The sequence below is a fragment of the Trichoplusia ni genome, chromosome 6 (genome assembly GCF_003590095.1).
Source record: "Trichoplusia ni isolate ovarian cell line Hi5 chromosome 6, tn1, whole genome shotgun sequence".
Lineage (NCBI taxonomy): Eukaryota > Metazoa > Arthropoda > Insecta > Lepidoptera > Noctuidae > Trichoplusia > Trichoplusia ni.
The window spans coordinates 10,346,819-10,368,206 of NC_039483.1; the positions used below are offsets into that span (position 1 = coordinate 10,346,819).

The following is a 21,388-nucleotide window of genomic DNA, read 5'->3' on the forward strand; positions in this document are numbered from 1 at the left end:
GTTGCTTGTTTTGTAGTAACAGCTACAAGCTCTTTGTATGGGATTTGCCTATCCATCATTGCCACTCCTTGTGCATTTAGCTATTATATTGCATGTCTGTCTTCAGGTGCTTGGTCAATCAAATATAATTTAGTTGCTGGCTGTACTTTAAGTGGCAGATTAATGCCACCACACTTTCACCACTGATTGGTTCAGGCTTTTAGCAAGTCATGATTATTGCTGAAACAAAGCACTAAAGCCTTATTCTTGTTTTGTAATTGTTGTGATTGAGACAGAGGCTCTTCGATATTAGCTAGTTTCTTACCCACCAAACCCTTAGTTGGAAATCTTGAATAAAGATATTTCATTTACCATGAAAGATGTTGTGCGTTAGTTATGGATGGATGTAGAATAAATAAATAGGTTATGGATTTATATAACGATAATACCCAAGCGTAAGCTCTTGGATTTAAGCACAGGGAACAATAAACCTTTACAGAGGTTTTAGCTGGTAGTCCTCCATACCAGCGGAGTTAGTCGGTGAGAGTCAACTGGTTCAAAACAGTTTTTGATTTGCATTACGACGTTTGTTTACTCAAGCTTTTATATAATGTAGGGCACAATAAACAAAGTCCTAATACTTAGGTATTAAATACAAGCTACGAGGATGAAACGTACAAACATGAAACATTTCTGCGTTCTGTACTTACTATTGACGTCCATAACTGCGGTTACAAATTCCCGAAATACAATTATTGTGTGATAGGTATATAAAACATTAATATATTAATTGAACTGAACTCACTATAGGTTGGTAGCTACCGATTAATCCAATTAAAATTGTTCTCTGGTGAATAATGCGACATCGTTACCGAGCACGTTTGGATAAGGACTCTACAATTATTATTCCTGAAACAAGGAAGTTTTTTGATAAAGGGTTTTTTTAGCTCAAGTTTATCTGTTTAAGGATAATATTCGAGTTTTACCTTAATTCAATGTTATATTTTTTTAATATACAGCTCTCTTGATAGCTCCAAAAAAATTCCCTTACTTCAAAATGTAGATTCTTTTCAGGCACTCAACCGCAGCATATATCATATTACCTACTGAGCTTTAACAAAGGAATAACAGTTGTTGACGCATTATGAAGTAATGCGAGTAAGTCATCAAATTACTTGAATTACTGAGCTGAGGTAGACCAACAGTCTAGAACCCAATGATGATGTTAGAGCCGTTCCTGTGAAATTGTATTTATTATGATTTTCTATGCCAGTACTAAGTTCACTACTTTACACTGTTTTACTCTTTAATTAGAGCGCCAAATAACTTTAGAATGTGTTCTGATGTTCACCACTTCAGCTCTAGTTTTCCTGACACTCTTTTGCAGGTACTGAAAGTTTCAATATTCGTGGTAATAGAAATAATTCAAGTTTTTTTTTCATAGCTTTTTGTTTTGATCCAAAGCGATACAATCTGTGTTTTTGTGTGTAGAAAGTGTGCAGACATGTATAGAAAACGTTTTTTTTTAATTAATATCTCTTATGTGAGCGGCAATACAAAAGGCTCTCCTCCATCCTGCCAGCACTCTCTATTTCAAGTGCTTATAATATTATGTAAAAGGTAAATAGGGTTAATTGAAACAGTTATATTAATTCACATTCATAAATCGTATATTTCTCTTCTTATCTTCACATTATTAAGAAATAATACATAAAAATCTGTCTTTTCATCAATTGCGCGATAATCTTACATCAACAGAGTTCCTTAGAATTAAAGAAAAAATATATCTTAAAATATAAGAACGTAATACGAAACAAAACGTTTAACGCCTATAAATACTTAATAACTGGAATTATGCACCTTCGTAGCTCACAATATTCAGAATGGACTAACTTTGAGACTAAAATATTATGCTAGATTTTATATATTTGTCTAAAACACATAACGATAAATGCTTTATATTAGAACTCTACTTTTGTAGAGTCATGCATTGTCAAACAAATGACAGCGAATAATGACAAAGTATTATCGTAAGTACATAGGATCTATATAAAAGCGAATTTAGAAATGGTTTTAACGAATTGTAAGGGAAATTATTACCCAAAGCTAATCCACGTTACTGCAGCAAAAAAATTTTAAATTCTACATCAATAGAATAGCCATAACTTAGTTTTATCAAGAAATTCAAAATAATCGTATATTTCTACGGTAGAGTTATATCGTTGTTCTTTAAGACACAGGTTTTGTACTGTCATTATTATAACAAATAAATAAAATATAAAATCAACCTTACTGTTAATATTAATATCTGTACTCTCAATAAATATATTAGTTTCTGTGAAATAAAGAAAGTATATTTAAATCAACGAGATCTATGTCTTAACCATTTGCAATAGAGTTTAATTTTCGATGTAACATTTGAATAAAGCAACTTTTAGTCCATAGATGTCGTTGGTTACAGATTATCATCTGTTCATTATTAAAATATATGGCTATCTACATAACAATATTAGTTAATTGAAGAGTTGTTAGTGATGTCTGAAGGAACTATTTACAGAGAAACAATGTTTTAATTTTATCTTACATCACAGCGTGTGCCTGAGAATCGCAAACTTAAACACTAGAAAATATTAAAAATAAATTGTCAAAATCTTGTAATTTATTTCATACTTATATTAAAAAAAACTCTTTCCGTCAAACTAATCTTTGGCCTGCAGATCTTTTTTGTCATTTTATTTTTAATTGCACAAATGCGCCTTTTATCTTAATATTTTAAAATTTTAAACTAACACTGAGACGGGAATTTTAAATAACAGTATAAAATTTACTTTAATTACATTTAGAGATGAAACTTATGATGAAACATTAGAGGTCGCGAGATGACATGAATTGAAAGAAACGTGAAATTAAGTACATTATCATTTTACGTATATAATACATATGGCAACTCGAAATATGCTTAACATTATTAAAATTAACTGGACACTTATCAAATTAGATTATTATTTATAAATTAATTGGAATGTTCGCATTATCATAACACACCACGTATTACACACACGTATCATACGGTAACAACAATTAAAAATACTTTATCAAAAATTCGTAATGTTTCCTAAGTAAACAACCATCAAAATTTTTGTTCGAAAGTACAAACGTACATCGAGAATAAAATACCAATAAAGTTACTTAAAAAATAATATGGATATACCAAACGGTACGAGTTAATTGACGGGACAATCCAACCGATCTGTTTCCAAGCAATCATATCCAACAAGTAATTGATCCGACATCCACGAGTACAACCATTGAAACTAACTCGATCCGAACATTGAGCCTAGCTTACCTAATTACATTCATATAACTTTTCAAAAACACCTAACTGTGAGACCACCTCCATTCAAAATTATGGTCGAATACAATTTATTACCATCGAGATGGTATTGTTAATCTAGAACATACATCGAGACAAAGAAGATTATAGTTATAATAGATACTAGTGTCATAAGAAAACTAGGAACAACAATTGTTCAAATCATTAAGTAATTACTTTAATTTAATAATTTCTAATATCAAAAGTGCAAGACAACAGCTCAATGTAACGCTTCATGATGCCACTGATCGTCACGTGACGTCATGCTGACAAATTTACCATTTTTTGACCACGGAGGTGATCTCTTCTCATTTCGAACAACCATATTATAACTATTCCTTCTCATTGAGAAATGCCCTTGGAATTAACAATGAGCTTGTGGAAGTATCTTTTGATGTCTGACCACGACAAATCGTCGCATCTATAACATTAACATTCTCATCTGCTATCGCCACGTTGTTGTTCTCGCACCAAACATCAACGACTCCGGTTCCACCAGCTCCCTAACTTACATGCTATTACTGTATTTCGTATTCTCCTTCAAACCAATCTCCATGGACAACATCCTACTAATCGTAACCATTGACATATCACTCTTTATCTTACTCTGAGCATCGACTTTCAACAAATTTGTAGCCTAAATGTTTCTTAATTTAAACTAAGAATACGTGATATCGCTAAGGTTTTCTGATTTCACTTTGACGAAGTTAGGGTTGTCGGTTTTGAAGTCGGGTCCCTTGTGGCCGAACTGGTAGACGAGGCGCGCGGTGGGCACGGACACCAGCACCGATTGCCGGTAGTGGTACCTCATGGCGCGGCTGAACTTCTCGAACGTCATGTTCTCGTTCTGCTTCATGTGGCCCCACAGCTTCGCCACCTCGTCTGGCTTCACAAACCTGCAACGAAAAACATTCTGTTAGTCTCATTATATTTCGATATGATACCGAAATGCGCTTTAAAAACATTTCCAACTTTGTTACTGAACACGTGGCCCGTGTTATTGCAAGTCTATATATTTAAACAAATAAACGACTGTGAAGCGATGAAGTACACAGTTTTATGGTCTAAATCTTGTTCTGAAGGTTTATTGTACTTTTATGGTTTGTGTTCTATCTATGAGGCCGCGTAAGTAGGTTGCATCACTGACTTCCTTGGAAATGCAATGTATAAATACGGAATAATTACAAGTGTATACATATAGCTTGGGAGCCATACTGTAAATGTCCAAGTTTGACTTTTTGGCAAAGTTCAATATTTATATTTCGCATCTCGTAGAGAGCACATTTTCGGAATTGTGAGGTCAAATTTAATAAATTCAGTAATTCTCTGACGCATCGAAGTTACCTCGAGTATACTTTTGCAGTCAGAAAAATTATGGATAAAACTAGTAAAGGATTTTATTTATTTTATTGTGCATTATTTTATCGTAGACTATTGACTAGTGCTTATATAACATCGATGAATAAACAATTATAATCAAGTCAAGTTCAACTGGAAACGATAATAACACATCTCGTCATATAATTTAATGCTCATTAAATGAATTCTCAGCCTTTATTGGTTAGACTTATATAGTTGTTGTAGCATAAAAATATGTGTATAAGCAACCGTGTCAAGTTCTGATGCAAAGTGTCCAGATAATTGTGTGCAGAGTCAAGGATATCTTGTTGCAGTCATTATCGGCATAGTTAGCAAACGTGACGAGGAGGCCGGCGCGGCGACGAGAGCCCAGCGAGCGGACAATACACACGCCGCCGATGTGAGATCAAATATAAATACACGACGAACGATCTGTTGAAGCGATGCAGCCGCGATGCGCCGTCGCGGACGACAATACCTCGTCACCAACGAGCGGCTAATGTGCTCGACTATTTATTTTAATGCTTATAATAATTTGTTTAACAATCATTTTATTAGCTTTTGATCCTACTCGAATACGATCATGATAAATGACAGGTATACTTATTAGTTTATTGGTATCGACACTTATCTACATTGATACTGATTTGCCGTCGTATAGTTTCCTAGGAAACTCCACTTTTCCTCCTAGTTCATCGACACCCGTAATGAGTTTAACAAAATAGGTTTATTTATAACTTTCCTTTAGCGTTTAACAGCGTTTAGCATTGAGAGTCTAGGTCGAATGCAAATTATTGAACGATTCGATATCGCAAAGGGAATTACGTGTTAGCGTCTATTTTATAGTTCTCCATAAAACTGTTGGAAGACAGCCGTGGCATTGGCGTGGCGTGTCCGAAGTCGTTTTTTCTTCGACTCATCTGTTATAATTGCGTTTTTTCTCTAGAACAGTGGGCTGTCATTGGGTCACAATGCCACATCCTGATCGATTGCCACACCGAACCTCAGCTGATAATAACTGCGCGTTTGTTTCGCTTCCGACATTGTTGTTTGAAGTTTATTGGCTAATTTACTATTCTTGTATCTAATCTTATTTTTTCTCTTTTTATCGTTGTTCTGTGCTATTGATAAATATTGTTTATTAATTTTTGCTTTTGATAAAATTATAAAGATGCTACGAAGACGGAAATCTGTTTTTAGTTTTGTGGATTCATCAATTCAATTCACATCATATGCATATTTTAAAAGTATTTTGTCGGCAGTGCTTAACGTCTTCCTAGGCATAACAGGAAATGCAGGTGCATAATTATTATGAACACTTAATACTATCAATTTGTCTGACATGTTGCTCTGTGGGATAATAATGATTATGTTTTGAGTTGCCACTGTTGTTGGGAAATTACAATAACCAGTTTCAAGAACTTTGATATTATCAACAATATTAGAAGATTTACTTCTGTCAAGTACTGTAGGACTTGGATCAGATTGTTTTTAAACAATAGGATGTGTCGTGTGTCGTTTGAAACAAACAAGTGTATTATATCATTAACCTTGTATTAGTGTGGTATGAACTATAAAAATGTGATTCATACGAATTTGGATGCTCGTTGCGTACGAACGAGGCCGGCTGGCGGCCTTGTGTTGTATCGCTGCATCAGTTGGGCCAAGGATCGAGTGTGACCCTACGTGACACGCATCGAGACCAAACGCACGGTGAAAATACGCAGAGGACGACGCCAATTATGTTACTGAATTATTGATAAATGTAGTTAGTGAGGAGACCCTCTCCATAGGGGTGGGTGATACAGAATTTGACGATACTGCAACTTCTACGTGATCTGTTCGGACAATTATACTAAATGGCCCATTTACAAGAAACGAATAAACAGTCGATATTAAGTGTGTTATAATGTGTTTTAAAGTAGTAGCGTCCGCAACATCTCTTCCCAGAATTTATGTGTTTAAAAATCAAAACAGGACCCAAAATTTGGTTAATTTACAAGTCATTTGGGCTTGAATGACGCACAATCTCACACATATACAAACACTTACCAGTAACCAGTTTGACCCCTCCCCCTCTCAAAGTTCCCCCGCGAGTCAACTTGCAAAACGTGCCTCTGACTTTCGTAAACAAGTTTCGAAGAGACCTCTTTTGGTTTTTTATGTATTTTTTTGGCAAATGTTATCTGATGATGCTCGTCCTTTGTTGGTGAGTATGCAAATTAGGGGTTATGTATGATGCGCTGGTGCGCTTGTACCTGCTTTGATTCTAAGTGGACAAACACTTGAGCTGTGTGACCCAATCATTATAACTTGTGTGGATATTTATTTATTATTTATGGTTCGTCACGAGTGCAAATGCTTGAGAAACAATAACAGACACTAAGTTCAAAGTTTTCAGTAAATTATTTTTTTGATTACCAAATTCGAAGCCTTCCTCAATCTTTGCCATTTTTGAATCACAGCAGTAATGCATATTATTTTCTTGCACCGCGGACGCGATCATAAAACCTCTCAAGTTCACCTTGGCCTTACGTTTTACAACAACAACCCTATTCTCAGAAATAGGTTTATAGTTATCTGCATGTAATATGATTGTGTGGGCTTCTTGTACAAAGGTTGATTTTAATATTGTTTTAAAGCCTGCTTGCATAATTTCTATTTGTATCGGACGTTGACAGACAGGACCTTGGCTGAATTTGCAGCCGAGTGATACAGTCATACATGTTTTAAATGCAAATATATGCGTTCGTAGTGAATTACCTGTGAATTTGTGACTTTGTAACACATCTGTAGGGGGGGTAGACCCGCGGGGACGAACCGGTCTCAATGTTACTCAGATTAATTTGCACACCGTACACGATTCTTGGATATCGTATTGTTTGTAGCCATATGATTGGTAGGTCACATTGCATTTAATAGGGCCTTAAAATTTATATTGTTTCTCAGAACAAAACATAAAAAAACTTGCTTTTTAAGTAATGTTCAATTACATTGGTTTCTATGTTCTGATTGAGTTTTCCCGACTCCTCATACAAGTAGTAAACTCGTTTAGACGAGCTATCATCTCGGCTGGTGTTCGTAGCAACAGTTTCAGCCGTTTACTACTTTTTTTCCAAAAACAAACCAAACCAGTTACTTTAACCGGTTTAGCATTCTGTGTTGCGCACTTGTAAATAAATAAGCGATTCTTAAGAGATTTATGGTTTAATATTTTGTATTATATTTTATAGTTTTTGAATCCGATTTTGGTTTTTTTTATTATTAATTTACCTGTTTCACTGTCATTACATCGCGATAAGTTACGTAGATAATCATCATAATCCCTTATCATAATATATAGAACTTGTATTTTGACATTTTATATTTTCCTCTTATGACAAATCGTTTTTAGACAGGAAACGCTAACGACGTATCACTGTTACTATGACGTTAAATACGCCCTTATTATGAAAGCAGTAAGGTTCATTTTTAATTTGTTTTCATCACGAAGCTCTGCATTAGGCTAGCTACTAGGTTTAATTATTGTGTATTGCGTTATAAGCTTGCGGTGTGGAGTTATTACTATTAATTGTTATTATTGCGGTGAACTTGAAACCCGTCACGTCAATAACGTTTGTGGCATCTTGTAATATTGATACAACTCATCAAAATACACTTAAAACAAAGACAAGCTCTAAGGAAAATTATAAAATAAGATGAAAAGCAAAGCCCTTTTAAATAGAAAGAAACACTTACTGAAAAACTAGGAAAATGTAGACTATGATAGGTATATTTTCATATTCCATGTAAAAGACTATCACTACACTTTTTTCTAAGTATTTGTGCACACAAATACTTAGAAAAAAAAACTGCAAAACGTTTCTTCAAAATTTAAAAATTGAACTTTTTAAAACTGTCATGCAGACCAAAAAGTTTCTATACCTATGCATTCTATGTTGTACAGAAGTGAATTGTGAAAGTTAAGTCCATGGTTATAGGTGCCTAAAGCTTGGGGCATGGGGTCGGCAACTCGTGGTGATACCAATCCTTATCAGCACACTTAACGACTTGAATCATTAGGGTTATCGAATAAATGTTTCGGGAATTCTGGTCAACGCGTTATCGATATAAATATTATACTCATAATACGTTACGCATTACGGATTCATGATAAATATAAAAAAGTGGGAACTACAAGGTCGGTTTAATAAATACAAACTGATTAATTAACACTTATTAGCAGAATATTGAAACATGATATAATTAAAAAGTCTATTAAGAAATGAGCTTGCTTTTTTTTTGGTTTTAATTATAAACACAAGATTTTCATCGCAGATATTTTCTTATTAATTAGGTACTTACAGATATTTTTGTGAAAAAGGAAAAGTAGTACCGCTATTTTCCTAGTAGAGGGATCGTAAAGCTACGACAAAATTGGTTAATAATAACGTTAAAGTTTAAAACATTTAAACTACAAGTATTCACAAGAACTAATCTCTTGTAAACAATATCTTATCATTTCATAACGTTCTCTATCTGCGGACTGTGACTATTACTCAGTTCCTATCGCACATAAAGTCTAATAGACAGGCCATAAAAGGTAAAAAAATATGTTTAATAGCATGTAAATGTTAGGCTATATAATATGGTCTGATGGCCATCAAACACTAATTGCATCTTAATTTGATTCTAAGAAACACTTAACTTTTGTCCTTTTACAAAATTGATAACACATCCTTATTGGGTTGTTTTTTGGAAAAAATATTTAATTCGTTAAATGTTAAACAAATTAATTTTATTGTTCAGCAATTAAGTGGATAATGGATCAAATAAAATAAACTAGTGATGTGAATTTATTATTTCTTTTTACGGATAAATTATGAAATATGTAAACGATCGATTAGATTTTTGGGATACATTGATTATCGGAGCTTAAGATTGTATCAAAAGTCAGTACCTAAGCCTTATTTTTGTTTTTGATTAGCTTACTTTAATACTGATGTAATCAATAACATGAAGGTATTGAATAAGTATTATCTATTCGTGATAGAGCTATCTATCTGATGTTCAGTCTTCCGTAACGTTATTTTTAGATACTGAATAATTTATTGTAATTTTTATCTTTTCTGATTTGAGGCGTCAAATAATTCGCAGCACAATAATCTCAAAATACAAAAACATCTTTTCTCGGGAAAAAAAGCTGTCATTAAGCATACGCTGTTCAAAACCAGCCAGCAAAAGGTTAAAAGATTTACAAACCAAAATTGTCTTATTTGAAAGCCAAAACGTAGTAAAAGCAGTTCTATTGCAACATTCTGAAGACATTAGTAAAAAGCTGCGGTGGAAATTTTTGGCAAGGCACTCCACACTCCTACGCGTCACTACGAGAAAGTGAAGTCAGCCCTATGGTGATAGTTTTAAGGTTAATATTCGAATGGAGTATAACACCGTATGATTGTTTTAAATTCTCAGCATGTCGGAATTAATGCGTTCCAGGTATTGTGTGTAAGTTGCGTACGTAAACACGAGCCGCTCAACAACAATTGTTTTTTTTTCGTTAATTTTATTTGATTTGATGACTCTACCTTGAGTTCCTATAGTAACACCTGCTAAACATAAAGAATGTACGATGTCATACATTTTTGTATACAATTAAGGCACCATTTGATATATTTTTAATAAACAGCAATGAGAATGCACCTTTGTAAGACGACTAACAAATCACGGTGTATATTTCGTAAATTATTGTAAATGTAACCCTAAGCAGAATCTTATCAGATTTTTCTTCCATTATTGATTATAAGGCAATGAGAGTACAAGCCTTTATTAAAAAAATGAATAGTCATTATTTTTTAATCAAATCATGACCTCAAGAGAAAACATGTCGTGATATAACTATTTGGTCAACTACAGTCACTCACAGAATACATACAGTTTAGTTAATATAAGAATGTCGTTAGTAGCTAATGACAATGCCCGTATTACAACGCAATAAGATTGATTTTGGTAAGTGGTTTTCTCTGTAGTACTTTTTCAGCTCTACTTTAAATTGCAGGAAAATGTCTTCTAAAAAAATATACTAAATTGTCTTAATTGCTTTTTATTAACCACTTAATTTGTCACCTATTTTTATGATCTGTTTTTGCTAATTCTGAGAAAACTATAACAAAACATTTAAAAATTCTAAGATGTAATAAATTAAGTTATACATTTTTGTAATAATGATGTTTAACGAAACGGATTCAATTTAATATAATCTGGCCATTTAAATAACTTCCGAGAAAATGCAAATTAGTCCATTTAAAAGTATAATACTTGCATAGGGAGTTAGATAATGTTAATTTTACAAACTAAATGTTACCAACAAAACTGAAACAGACATTTTAATAAATACGTAGATAAAAAAACGTTTGTTTTGGCCAATTTTTGACGTTCCATTTACAAATATTTTAAAATCCGAACACCAGCGGGCGTCACGTGCCGCCGTTTTTTAACACACATACCTTGAATCCGATTTGCGTCATCGTGGCATCGTTTTGTTATTGCGCCGGTTGCTGAACAACATAGTTTACTAATTTTAGCCTTTAATCTTATTAAATGCGTGTGGGGAAAAGGGATTGTCAAATTATTGTCAGTGTCCATGTGATGTGACGTCGCTGATCGTTCGATAGCAAAGTATTCTGATAGCGATGATACCGATATCGCTGTGTTTACTATTTTATTTCACGTTTTCCTCAAGCTGTCTCGCTCTAGCGCCGTCAGACAGACACTTCCACTTAATTGCTATAGTGAACGGTATTTATATCGTGACCCGTATTTTTGCAACAAAGTCGCGTCATAAAGTTTTGAATTTGCGGTTTTTTAAGCTTCTGGCCTCTTGTTAACGATTGGTATAGGGTACATAAAAACTTGTTAGTGTCAATAAACTGGGTACTGTGTACTTACAAAGTGCAATGCTCAATGAACGGATGACATATCCTAATGTTTACAATAACACTTAGTAAAGAGATTTTACATCGCATTTGTTTTACTTTTGGAACACGTCCTTTTGGAACACAAAAAAGTGTTGTGACTTGCTTCTGGTTTATATAATATGAAACTCTACAATTCAGGATTCATAAAGAAATTCATTAGAATATAATTAGACCAAATAAGGCCTTATAAAACTTACGACACGCGTAATTTTTGAATAAAATACTAAGTAAATAATAGTATTATGATATGTTACGCAATTACAGCTAATGTCAACAAAAAACACGCATTAAGCCGTAACGCTATCAGGGAATGATTCATGTTGTTGATAACGCGGTCTGAGCGATACACACGAACCGATAGACGGCGAATGATGTAAATCACAAAGTAAACACCCACTACTCCACATAAGGTCACTTTGACCCGCGAAAATACAGATAACATAGCAATACGTATGTGTGAACATAGCTTTATGTAGGACTCAGCGCACGCGCAACCGATTACCCCTCGCGTCGCGGTTAATACATGAAACCTGACTTCTGCAAAACATACTGAGTCCCCACTATCTTTTATATAGATACCGCCATAAAAAGCAACGAACCACGTCTTGACAAGCTGGGAACATTGTACGACGTTCCGCTCGACTCAACACGAAAATTGTAATAAAGTTACGCATGAAAAAAATGTACTCTATAAATTTATATCGAAGAAAAGCAGGTGTGGAGGAAAATAATTTGGATAAACTTATCTATTAATAAATGCAGTTCATGTAACAGCATGTGGTAGCTATGTTACAACATTACCTTTACCATCTATTACCTTTATACTCAAGCAATAATTAATAACAACAATGTGAACTCTGTATGTCGCATAATATACTTCAAGTCACAACATTCCATATAAAAGGTACTGACTAATACAATTTTCTTATAAGACTGGTTCATAAACAATAATTAAAAGTATGAAACCAGTTCAAATTAACATAAGTATCGCCAAGTCATCCATATAAGATTTGTAAAGACTCATTTCCTTAAGTAATGATTCGAGTTTGAAAAGTTGACATTTAATTATAATAATATAATCATAATTCGTGTTACGTAATTTATTACCGTTATTAAAAACTAGACTTTCTTAATAAAGTTGATTAGCATAACTGCCGGTGGCACACGTCACCGTGCGTGTGCTATACAGTAGCTGTGTGTGTGTGAGGTGTATGTGTGTGCGTGAATCGGCCGCGGGGGAATCCCGCCATGCAGAATATTTGTATCGAGTCGTTTCAAGAATACGTGGGAGAGAGTCAGATACGCATTTTATAGTTACCAATAGGTTATCTTGTACTAATAAGAATCCAAAAGATGTTTAATTTGTACCTACATGACAGTTGCAATATAATCTATACGTTCCAAGACTCCTGCAACACCTAACACACGAATCACAACGGATTGAAAATGATAAAACAAATTTTAATTGTATAATCTTTTTAGATTGCTCCACCACTTTTCTTTCGTTATAACATTTACGTAATAATAAAAGTCTTTGTTCACTAGCTCTTTCTCTTTGTTCAGTCGCTCTTACATACCAATGACGTGTCTTTCATACAAAGAAGAGATCAACTACATGAAGGTTAATGGTTTCAAGCTTTTTAGCACTTTCATATGTTACAGAAGTATAACCTTTAATTAGTATAAAAACAATTTATTGAAGAAACTTTTCATCATTTGCCAAATCCTGACCTTAGCCTTAGACCTTTTACTAGAGACCATTTACTCCGGAGAATTTCGTAATTTTCCAGCTCTTTGTGATGTTTTAGGGCTGAGCAGCCTCCACCCGAGCTCTACTAATTATAGTAAAAGGAACAACACAACCCTTTCCACTTCAACTCAAGTAAATGCTCATTTACTACGAAAACAGTAGCGTAAAAACAAAGACGTAGCTAAAGAAAAAAAAATCTTGCAAAAGACACTGGCCCACCCGGAAGAAGGGAGACTTACTAATCAATATAATAGAGCCACTATGAGAAAAAATACATATATATGTACCAAGACCCCCGGCGTACGCAAAATACAGCCTTACGTATATACAGTCAAGGCCCATAATTGTGGAGGAGCGTAGGCCGAGGCTGCCCTAGTTATAAATAGATTTTCACGAAAAAGAAATGTTACAGGGAATTTGGTGCAAACCGGGCACAGAGTAATGAACGGAACAGAGGCCCCGCAATGCAACAATAGCTTTTGTTCAAATAATTGATACACTTTTACTTTTAGAACATGTTTTTTAACGTGTGATTTTAGGAATGTTTAATGTGAGCAATATTATCACTTTATTTTTAGTTACAAATTAACGAAAAATTATGAGTCATTATTGACTCATTATTGATTAATTAAAATAGATTACATTTCATCATGAGTTGTAGCGAGCCAAAATTGTTATCTACGTTTCAAAAATAGCTATTACAGCACTTATCTCGTGCAGATATAATGACAAATATTTTTGGAATAATAAATATCATAATATATTATATTATAACAGTTCAATTATTAATTTCAGTTTGAGGAGATTATTTGTGCACAGTCGCTAATTACTGGTATTATTAGAAATATTAATTGTTGTTTATATATTGGTATGATTACGTCAGCACAGATACCTATATAATATTAATTAGTGGTATAAACACAATAATATTTTACACTAATTGGCTTGTAGCTCCGACGTGTAAACAGAGCTTAGTTTTGTAACAAGGTCAAAAGATTAGGGCTTATCTTACATATGGGTCGCAGCCTTTACGACCTCTCGTTATACGTTTTTATTGTTAAAAACTTTAATTTATTTACGCCTTCGATAACGTACAAGCTTACTTATTAACGATAAAATACGTAATTAAAAAAGTTTATCAGTAAACGCCAAATTTGGTAATAATGATTTGATTATTAGAAGAATTTTGTTTCTTTTTTTTAGGATATTTACAAAAGTTTTTGTTTAATTGGAACTGATAAGCGCCCATAGATTAAACTATTGAATACCATCTGCTTAAGGAAATATTTAACCTTATTTTAAATAAATAATGATGTCCCTATGTAATGTTACATCATAATAGAATGGAATGCCGTTTAGAATAATGTGTTATTTTCCTGAAAAACCTGTAGGTACCTACTCGTAGGTATGTACTAAAAATGTACAATCATAAATTAAAATTAAATACAGATGGTCAAATAAAAGGTTTATAAACAAAAAATATTTCTCAAAAGTATTCTCTGTATCGTTAGCTACCCGCGCTCTAATTTCTCTGGACCACACTCACAGACGCAATTAAGTCGCGTACACGAGCTGTCGGGGGCGTGAGGGGCTGCACGAGTAAACCTCCCCCGAGAGTGGGAGCCGAGGGGGGACAGGGGGCGGGAGGGGCAGGGAGGCAGAAAAAATGCGCGTGGAACGAGAGAAAAAGAAAAACGCGAAAAGCGGAAACAAGTTCCCGCGACACGTGACTGTAGGCTTCCCGGGAACGTCGCCATGGCAACGGTCAGGGCTGCTGCCTGAACGCCACGCGCCGCGTACACGACACACTACTGCAAGTGTTCTCTCTGAAGAATACGATCGAATGATGTGTGTTTGTTATCGAGTAATCTGTGATACGACACACGTGCTGTTTACACAACTCCACGAGAATTGTTTAATTAATATTTTTGAGTAATTATAATACTATATATGTATTTAATCAGCTGTAATACGAAAGATGTGGACAATGTTATTTCAAACATGTTAATGTAATATGGTAGAGGACAAGGTTTTATTCCGGTCAACAATGGAGGCAGGGCCGCAGGGAGAACTAGTATGAATGCATGACCTCATGAATGACAAGCAAATCTAGTTGCAACTAGTACATGCCATTACATGGCTAACTTAATGGAACTTAGCTAAAAGGAATAACCATAATTATCTACTTCACAAATCCACATTGAAGACGTTTACTTAAAGTCGAACAAGCTAATCTTAACTATTAACAATCAAGTATAGTTCTCGTTTCAGATTAAGATTATTTTCATTCCCAATTATACACTTATTGGAAAGTTTTCCTTAGAAACAAATTACCTCCATGTATCAAAACTTGTATATTTGCCGAAAACAAAGCACCTTACGAAACTAATAAAAAAGTAGCTCCACATGATTACAACTCAGGAACCTCTATATTAAACACTACTCTGCGAAAAGTAAGCAAAACATTTTTCTTTTGATATTTTATCGATAAAAATAGGCGAACCGACCACGTGTATCCCGGCAAAGTAACCGGAAGCTCGCACCGGCCTTGGCGGTGCGTAGCAACCCCGGAAGAAAAAGAAAAAATCTATAATAGTACTACGGTGCAGGCGGGGGGCGCCCTAGTTGCGGCCCGGCGGCCCTACGGGAGGAGTGTGTATGTACTGCCAGGACTCTAATGTACGACAACTTACACTAATGCCGCTGAAGCTGCAAAACCCGACGAATATGAGGACGGGACAGCTTGACAGTGACATTATTTAAAGTGCAAGTTTGATCGAACTAATTAAGTCTAAATGATAAGATATGGACTTTATTCACACAGACAAAAGGGCGTTATTCTAAAACATTCTCTTTGTTTTCAGTTGGTTCGCTGTTCATACGATATTCACTATCAAAATGTTTGCCGAGGTTAGCCCATGTGATGGCACATTTTGACAAATTATTAAGCTTATTTTGGAAATGAACTAAAAATAATGTATTAAATGATTGTGGGCCTGATCTTGTAAATACCAAGAGAGCTCGTGCCACGAGGCGGTTCTGAGAACTCGGGCCGTTATAAACGAAAAACGCTTTAACATTGAAATACACGTGTCGGAGATATTACAAAGAATCAACTTGGGAGAAAATCCTCCAACAGTATATTAATTTGTAAAAATCTTTGGTGAGTTTGGTAGTTTATGAATTAATATTTCAAAATTCTGCCTTTGATAAGTTTTGTTGCTAATTCACTTCCTAACCCTACTAGTATTTTAGCTATAAAAACAGCAAGGTCAAGACGTGGCAAACAAAAACGCACAATCGAAACACGAAACAATAACAGAAGCAAAAAACTAAATCTCCGAGAACTAATAAACATTTAATATTTGATCGTATTCAATTGGAGTTATAACTTGATTTTGGCATTCAGTGACCTTTAGTGGAACAATATTACTCTTGAGGTTTCAACCGACCGCGACGCTTCGCAACAAATCTTATGAAAAGTTTTCAGCGTGTAAACTAATGCATTCATATTTTCCACTTGGTACTTGATATTTTATTCAAAATAATTATGATGTATTGCCATTAATCTAATTTATAATCAATCAATGATGTCGTGACATGAATATTCACAACGCAATAAATTGAAGATATATTATAATTTTAAATCATCTTGTGTATCGAGCTAATGATCTGTAGTAATTTCTATAATTTCTGCGTGGTTACGTTGTTGTAATGATAATCCAATAGATGTTTGTAAAAGAAGCAAGCTTTTTATCAGTATTGCAACGGATTAAATTAGATTGTGTTGGCATCACGTGAGTAGATGTGACTCAGAGTTGTTGGTACTTGTTTTGTGATTGCACAGTACTAAAGGAGATTGTCAATTTGGCCGCACTTCGCATTTCATTCACCGGTCACCTTGTTAGCATGCTTTGCCAGGAATTCCCCAGTCCCTGTGCGATACGACTATCTGTGTTCACAGACTCGCAGAGTTTTGATCTTTGACACGCATAATCAATGTTATACTGACTTTCCGAAAAGTACAAGGCAATTGTAAACAAATGCCAAACGATGACGAAAAAGTTCACTTATCTACGTTTAATTATAATTTTAAGCAACGTAATATATGCGACAATTTGCTTTTATAATCTCATTTATCTGCTGACAATATTAATCGCGGATTGGATGATAAAAATAATGAATCTAGGAGTTATTTTACAGTATATGAAGCCTTTATTATGGTTAAGAAACTCGCATTAAATTAGGCTGAGAATGCACGGCTGGCGACAGCGTGTATGTGAACATAAATAATTAATTATGCTGAAATATTGTACAGCATTCTGATCTGTTCAGATCAAACGTTTTCCGTATATGGCGCTAATTATCCCGGCACTAAAGAATTCTTATATAAAAACTATATAGTTCTCCATGCAAATAATTCTAAAGGAATTGAATGTTATCGCTTTCGCCTGACCACTACGGTGTTGGTCTGAATTGAATATCTTAGAAGCAATAATTATAGAAACCGGTCGCGAGATCCTCGCGCGAACTCGGACGAGCAATAAAAACTGCACACACTCATACTTAATGATGATACCAGTGTGTATTACTGAAGTGACCTTTGTGAACATGTAGTAAACGTTGTTGGCATCAAACTAGGAGTACATAGGTACCTACGTATATAATATGTGTTATGTATATTAGTCGCTACGCTAATAGTACTAGAGTTAATAGCAATTTGTTTTAAAATAGCTCATTCTTAAGCGATATACTACAATACAAATTAAATCATCACCATCAATTTAACAAGATTTTAGGAATTTAGAAACAAGTCATGATTCATAATAATTTATTCCATATATTAATGAAGTGTCTTTATGGTCGCCATTTAAACTTTTGTGATGATGCACTTTATTCCTTATATTAATACATTTAACAAGGCAGTAAAGTAAAACGTTCTCACTGTTACACGAATTACATTTATTATTACATGCAATGAAAATTGGATCTTGTACGTGCAAGAATAAGCTTTAAAATGTAACAAACGGAGTCTCATACATTGATAAATGAAGTTGTTAAATGTTTGAGGAGACAAGATAAGATAATTTAAACTTAAATTTGTTACGAATAAGAACTAATTTAAATGATTTGAGTTGTATCATCAACATGTGAACCATTGAGCGAGGCCAGCGTCGAACCGGCACGGCAAGGTTGAGGCGACAGATAAAAACAACAAACAAAACTAAAGAATAACTTATTGTGAGGGTTCGGATATTTGCTAAACCGATGCAGCGATGGTTCACGTAGTCCTTAAGTCGATGGGTCAGTCAGCGATGCCAACGAACTTACACCGCCATCGAGCGGGGACCGAACATTATCCGAAACTTATGATTTATGTCAATAAACTGCAAACTCGAAAGCATGCAGAATTAATTGATGTATCATAATGCAAAGCCTTTTTAAATATGATAATAAAGGTTTGATGATGTGTATCTCGGCGGCTGCACCCGGAGGTTATTGGCCCTATAAAACCGTCGTTAGACAGCTTTTAAAGCCACTGGTCTTGACTTTAGGATCTCGCAAACTTTCGTAACTTACGATTTACGAATAAAGAAATCAGAACTAGTACATTTCTCAAGTTGTATAGTGTCACCGATTATAATATCTAAACAAATATTAATAGCTTCGTTTTATGAATCAATTAGATGTCAAGTAACTGTTAATTACGAATTAATTGGTAGCGATCGCGTGTCAACTGATTCTTAATAATGACCTTTGTGGAGATAAGCAAGGCCGCATGCTTGTTATCTCTGTAAGTGTTTCAGAAAAGGGTAAAAAAGGATAACACGATGGCCTTATTAATTAGTCATCTTTTTGTCATAAATTCTTTAGAAATTGTTTCAGTTACGACTCTTTGTGGAGCAAAACCTGTCTATTTTTACATTAAATTAACATTTTTCATGTTACTAGTCAATCTGTGACAGTATTTAGTTTCGAAATATTGAGTTTTTATTCGAGTGTTTGCAAGAAATGTTGGCGATTACGATCAAACACATAATTTTATTTGATCACAATTGCCTGAATCATGTAAACAGTTTAGAACTTTTAGGAAGCTGTGGGCGAAAGTCATTCACCAGCATTTAGACTCTGTCTTACTACAAGTCTTAAAATAAACATTACATGCGCTAGATTGAACTATTTCTAAAATATAAACATGTTTCATTAAGAAATTGATTCTCTACAGCATGCATTATGTAATGTTAAAGAAATTATTTACTCATTATGCAGGTTGGTCATCAGCATATGGAACAGGGCGACCCTGCGAGAGGAATTACTTCGTGCCACGAGCTCGCGACAAATGGAGACAGATCGGTAGGCATGTCAATGATGTATTACATGTACGCAAACCATACTTCTGTAGCGCCAAGGAGTACAGGTCCCTAGCTCACAGATCAATATGGAAATTCAAATGATGAACATTACATGGTAAACTAGTCTCGAGTAGATTCTAACAAGAATGATAAAACTGTCAGCCGGTACGAGTAGAGACGGTCCACAATACACTTGACACCGTTGCAAACATTATCTAGTGAGATAATTCTAATCGTCACACAGCCCCGTCAGACTGTAACTAATGGTCAATAAGCAGCGACTGAGCACATTGCAACTTCAATAGTTTAGCTGTAAAATAGTTTATTGTTGTCCAGTGCGCCACCACGTGCCTCGTACGTGATAAATAATGTATGAGCGGAGGCGAGATGCGACACAGTAAACAAACGGCCGACACAACACAAGCTATTTTACTCAACTCTCTAGGAATTCATCACGCAGAACATATAAACAAATAGATGGGTCAAAAGCTTACCTGAACTTTCCCTGAGAGTGATCCTCCCACTTAATGATAGATGGGCAGTATTTGGAGTCCAACAGTAAATTCCGCAAGAACTCGGGAACAGAAACGCTTCTGGGGCGCTTGAGTGTCTTCCGACCGCTACCTTTCGGTCTCCCCGGCGGTCTTTTGAATATTTTCCTTTTGTCTTCTTCATCTCCGGACTTGCTTCCGTCACTTCCATATGAGCATTCCGGAGACGCGGTCTCTGACGAGCGGAATACATCTTCTTGGTCGTCGCTCGAGTCTGTCTGGTGGAGGAGAATGCTGTCGTTGGGAGTGTAATCTGAGCCGTAGCTTCTATTCTTGTGGTCCAAAGAGTCCAAATCCAGCACTGTGTTGACAGACTCGTGGCTGTGGTAAGGGTCACACTCGGCGTATCTTATGATAGAGGACTGACGCAATATTTCCTCGTTGAGGCGGCTGTGCAGCTTCTCAAATACACTGTCTGCTATCCGCCTGGAGATGTTCTGATCGATGTTGGGGTGCACCATCCTGTGTAACACATCTTCTCTCTTCATGCTCCTCATCTCGAATCCTTTGACTCTGAAGTTGTAGAAGGGTATTTCATTTTCACAGTATCCCATGCATTGTACAGTATCGATCATCCAGGACACGGTGTCGTCCTCGGTCCAGGCGTCCACAACCTTGTACTTCCAGTCATCCCTGTTGTCCCGCGGATACTCGCGGCAGGTGACGAGGCTGTGGTACACGTTCATCGCATTGTCGATCTCTGGTTCTGCGTACGAGTCGTAAGTCGGGGTGGAGTAGTAGTTCCCGTAAATGTGGGAAGCGGTACCCTTCTTAAAGACTTGGAAGTCGTCGAGGCGCGCGGGCGCGGGCGACGTCGAGGGGAAGTAGAGTTCGCAAGGCATGTTTTGGTCGTACAAGGGGCGCGCGTAATCGATCATGGTCGCGACGTACGTGCAGCGTGGCCGGCGACTCGCGGCGGAATGGGCGGCAGGCGGCGAGCGCGCCTTATGACTATCCACGCGATGCGTACTGTACTGTTTTGTTTACAAAATGCGTTTCGTATAATCGCGGCAGCTACATGGGTAGCGCTTATCAAGATCACTCTGTGATAATGAAGTTCAATTTTT

At 35.4% G+C, this 21,388-nt stretch overlaps 1 protein-coding gene across 1 annotated transcript; it reads right to left on the minus strand.

Moving 5' to 3' along the window:
• Nucleotides 1–1,627: 1,627 nt before the first annotated feature.
• Nucleotides 1,628–21,282, minus strand: LOC113494858 (ETS homologous factor-like). The gene is made up of 2 exons (XM_026873361.1): nucleotides 20,265–21,282; nucleotides 1,628–4,248 (listed from the first exon to the last, which is right to left on the minus strand). The coding sequence occupies exons 1-2, from the start codon at nucleotides 21,197–21,199 to the stop codon at nucleotides 4,011–4,013; spliced, it is 1,173 nt and encodes a 390-aa protein (XP_026729162.1). The 5' UTR covers nucleotides 21,200–21,282; the 3' UTR covers nucleotides 1,628–4,010.
• Nucleotides 21,283–21,388: the final 106 nt, after the last annotated feature.

Coding starts and splice junctions, on each gene's coding strand:
- LOC113494858 (XM_026873361.1), bottom strand. CDS start 21,199: ATGATCGATTACGCGCGCCCCTTGTACGACCAAAACATGCCTTGCGAA. Junction 4,249..20,264: donor CACTCTCAGGGAAAGTTCAG/GTAAGCTTTTGA, acceptor TTTTCGTTGCAG/GTTTGTGAAGCCAGACGAGG.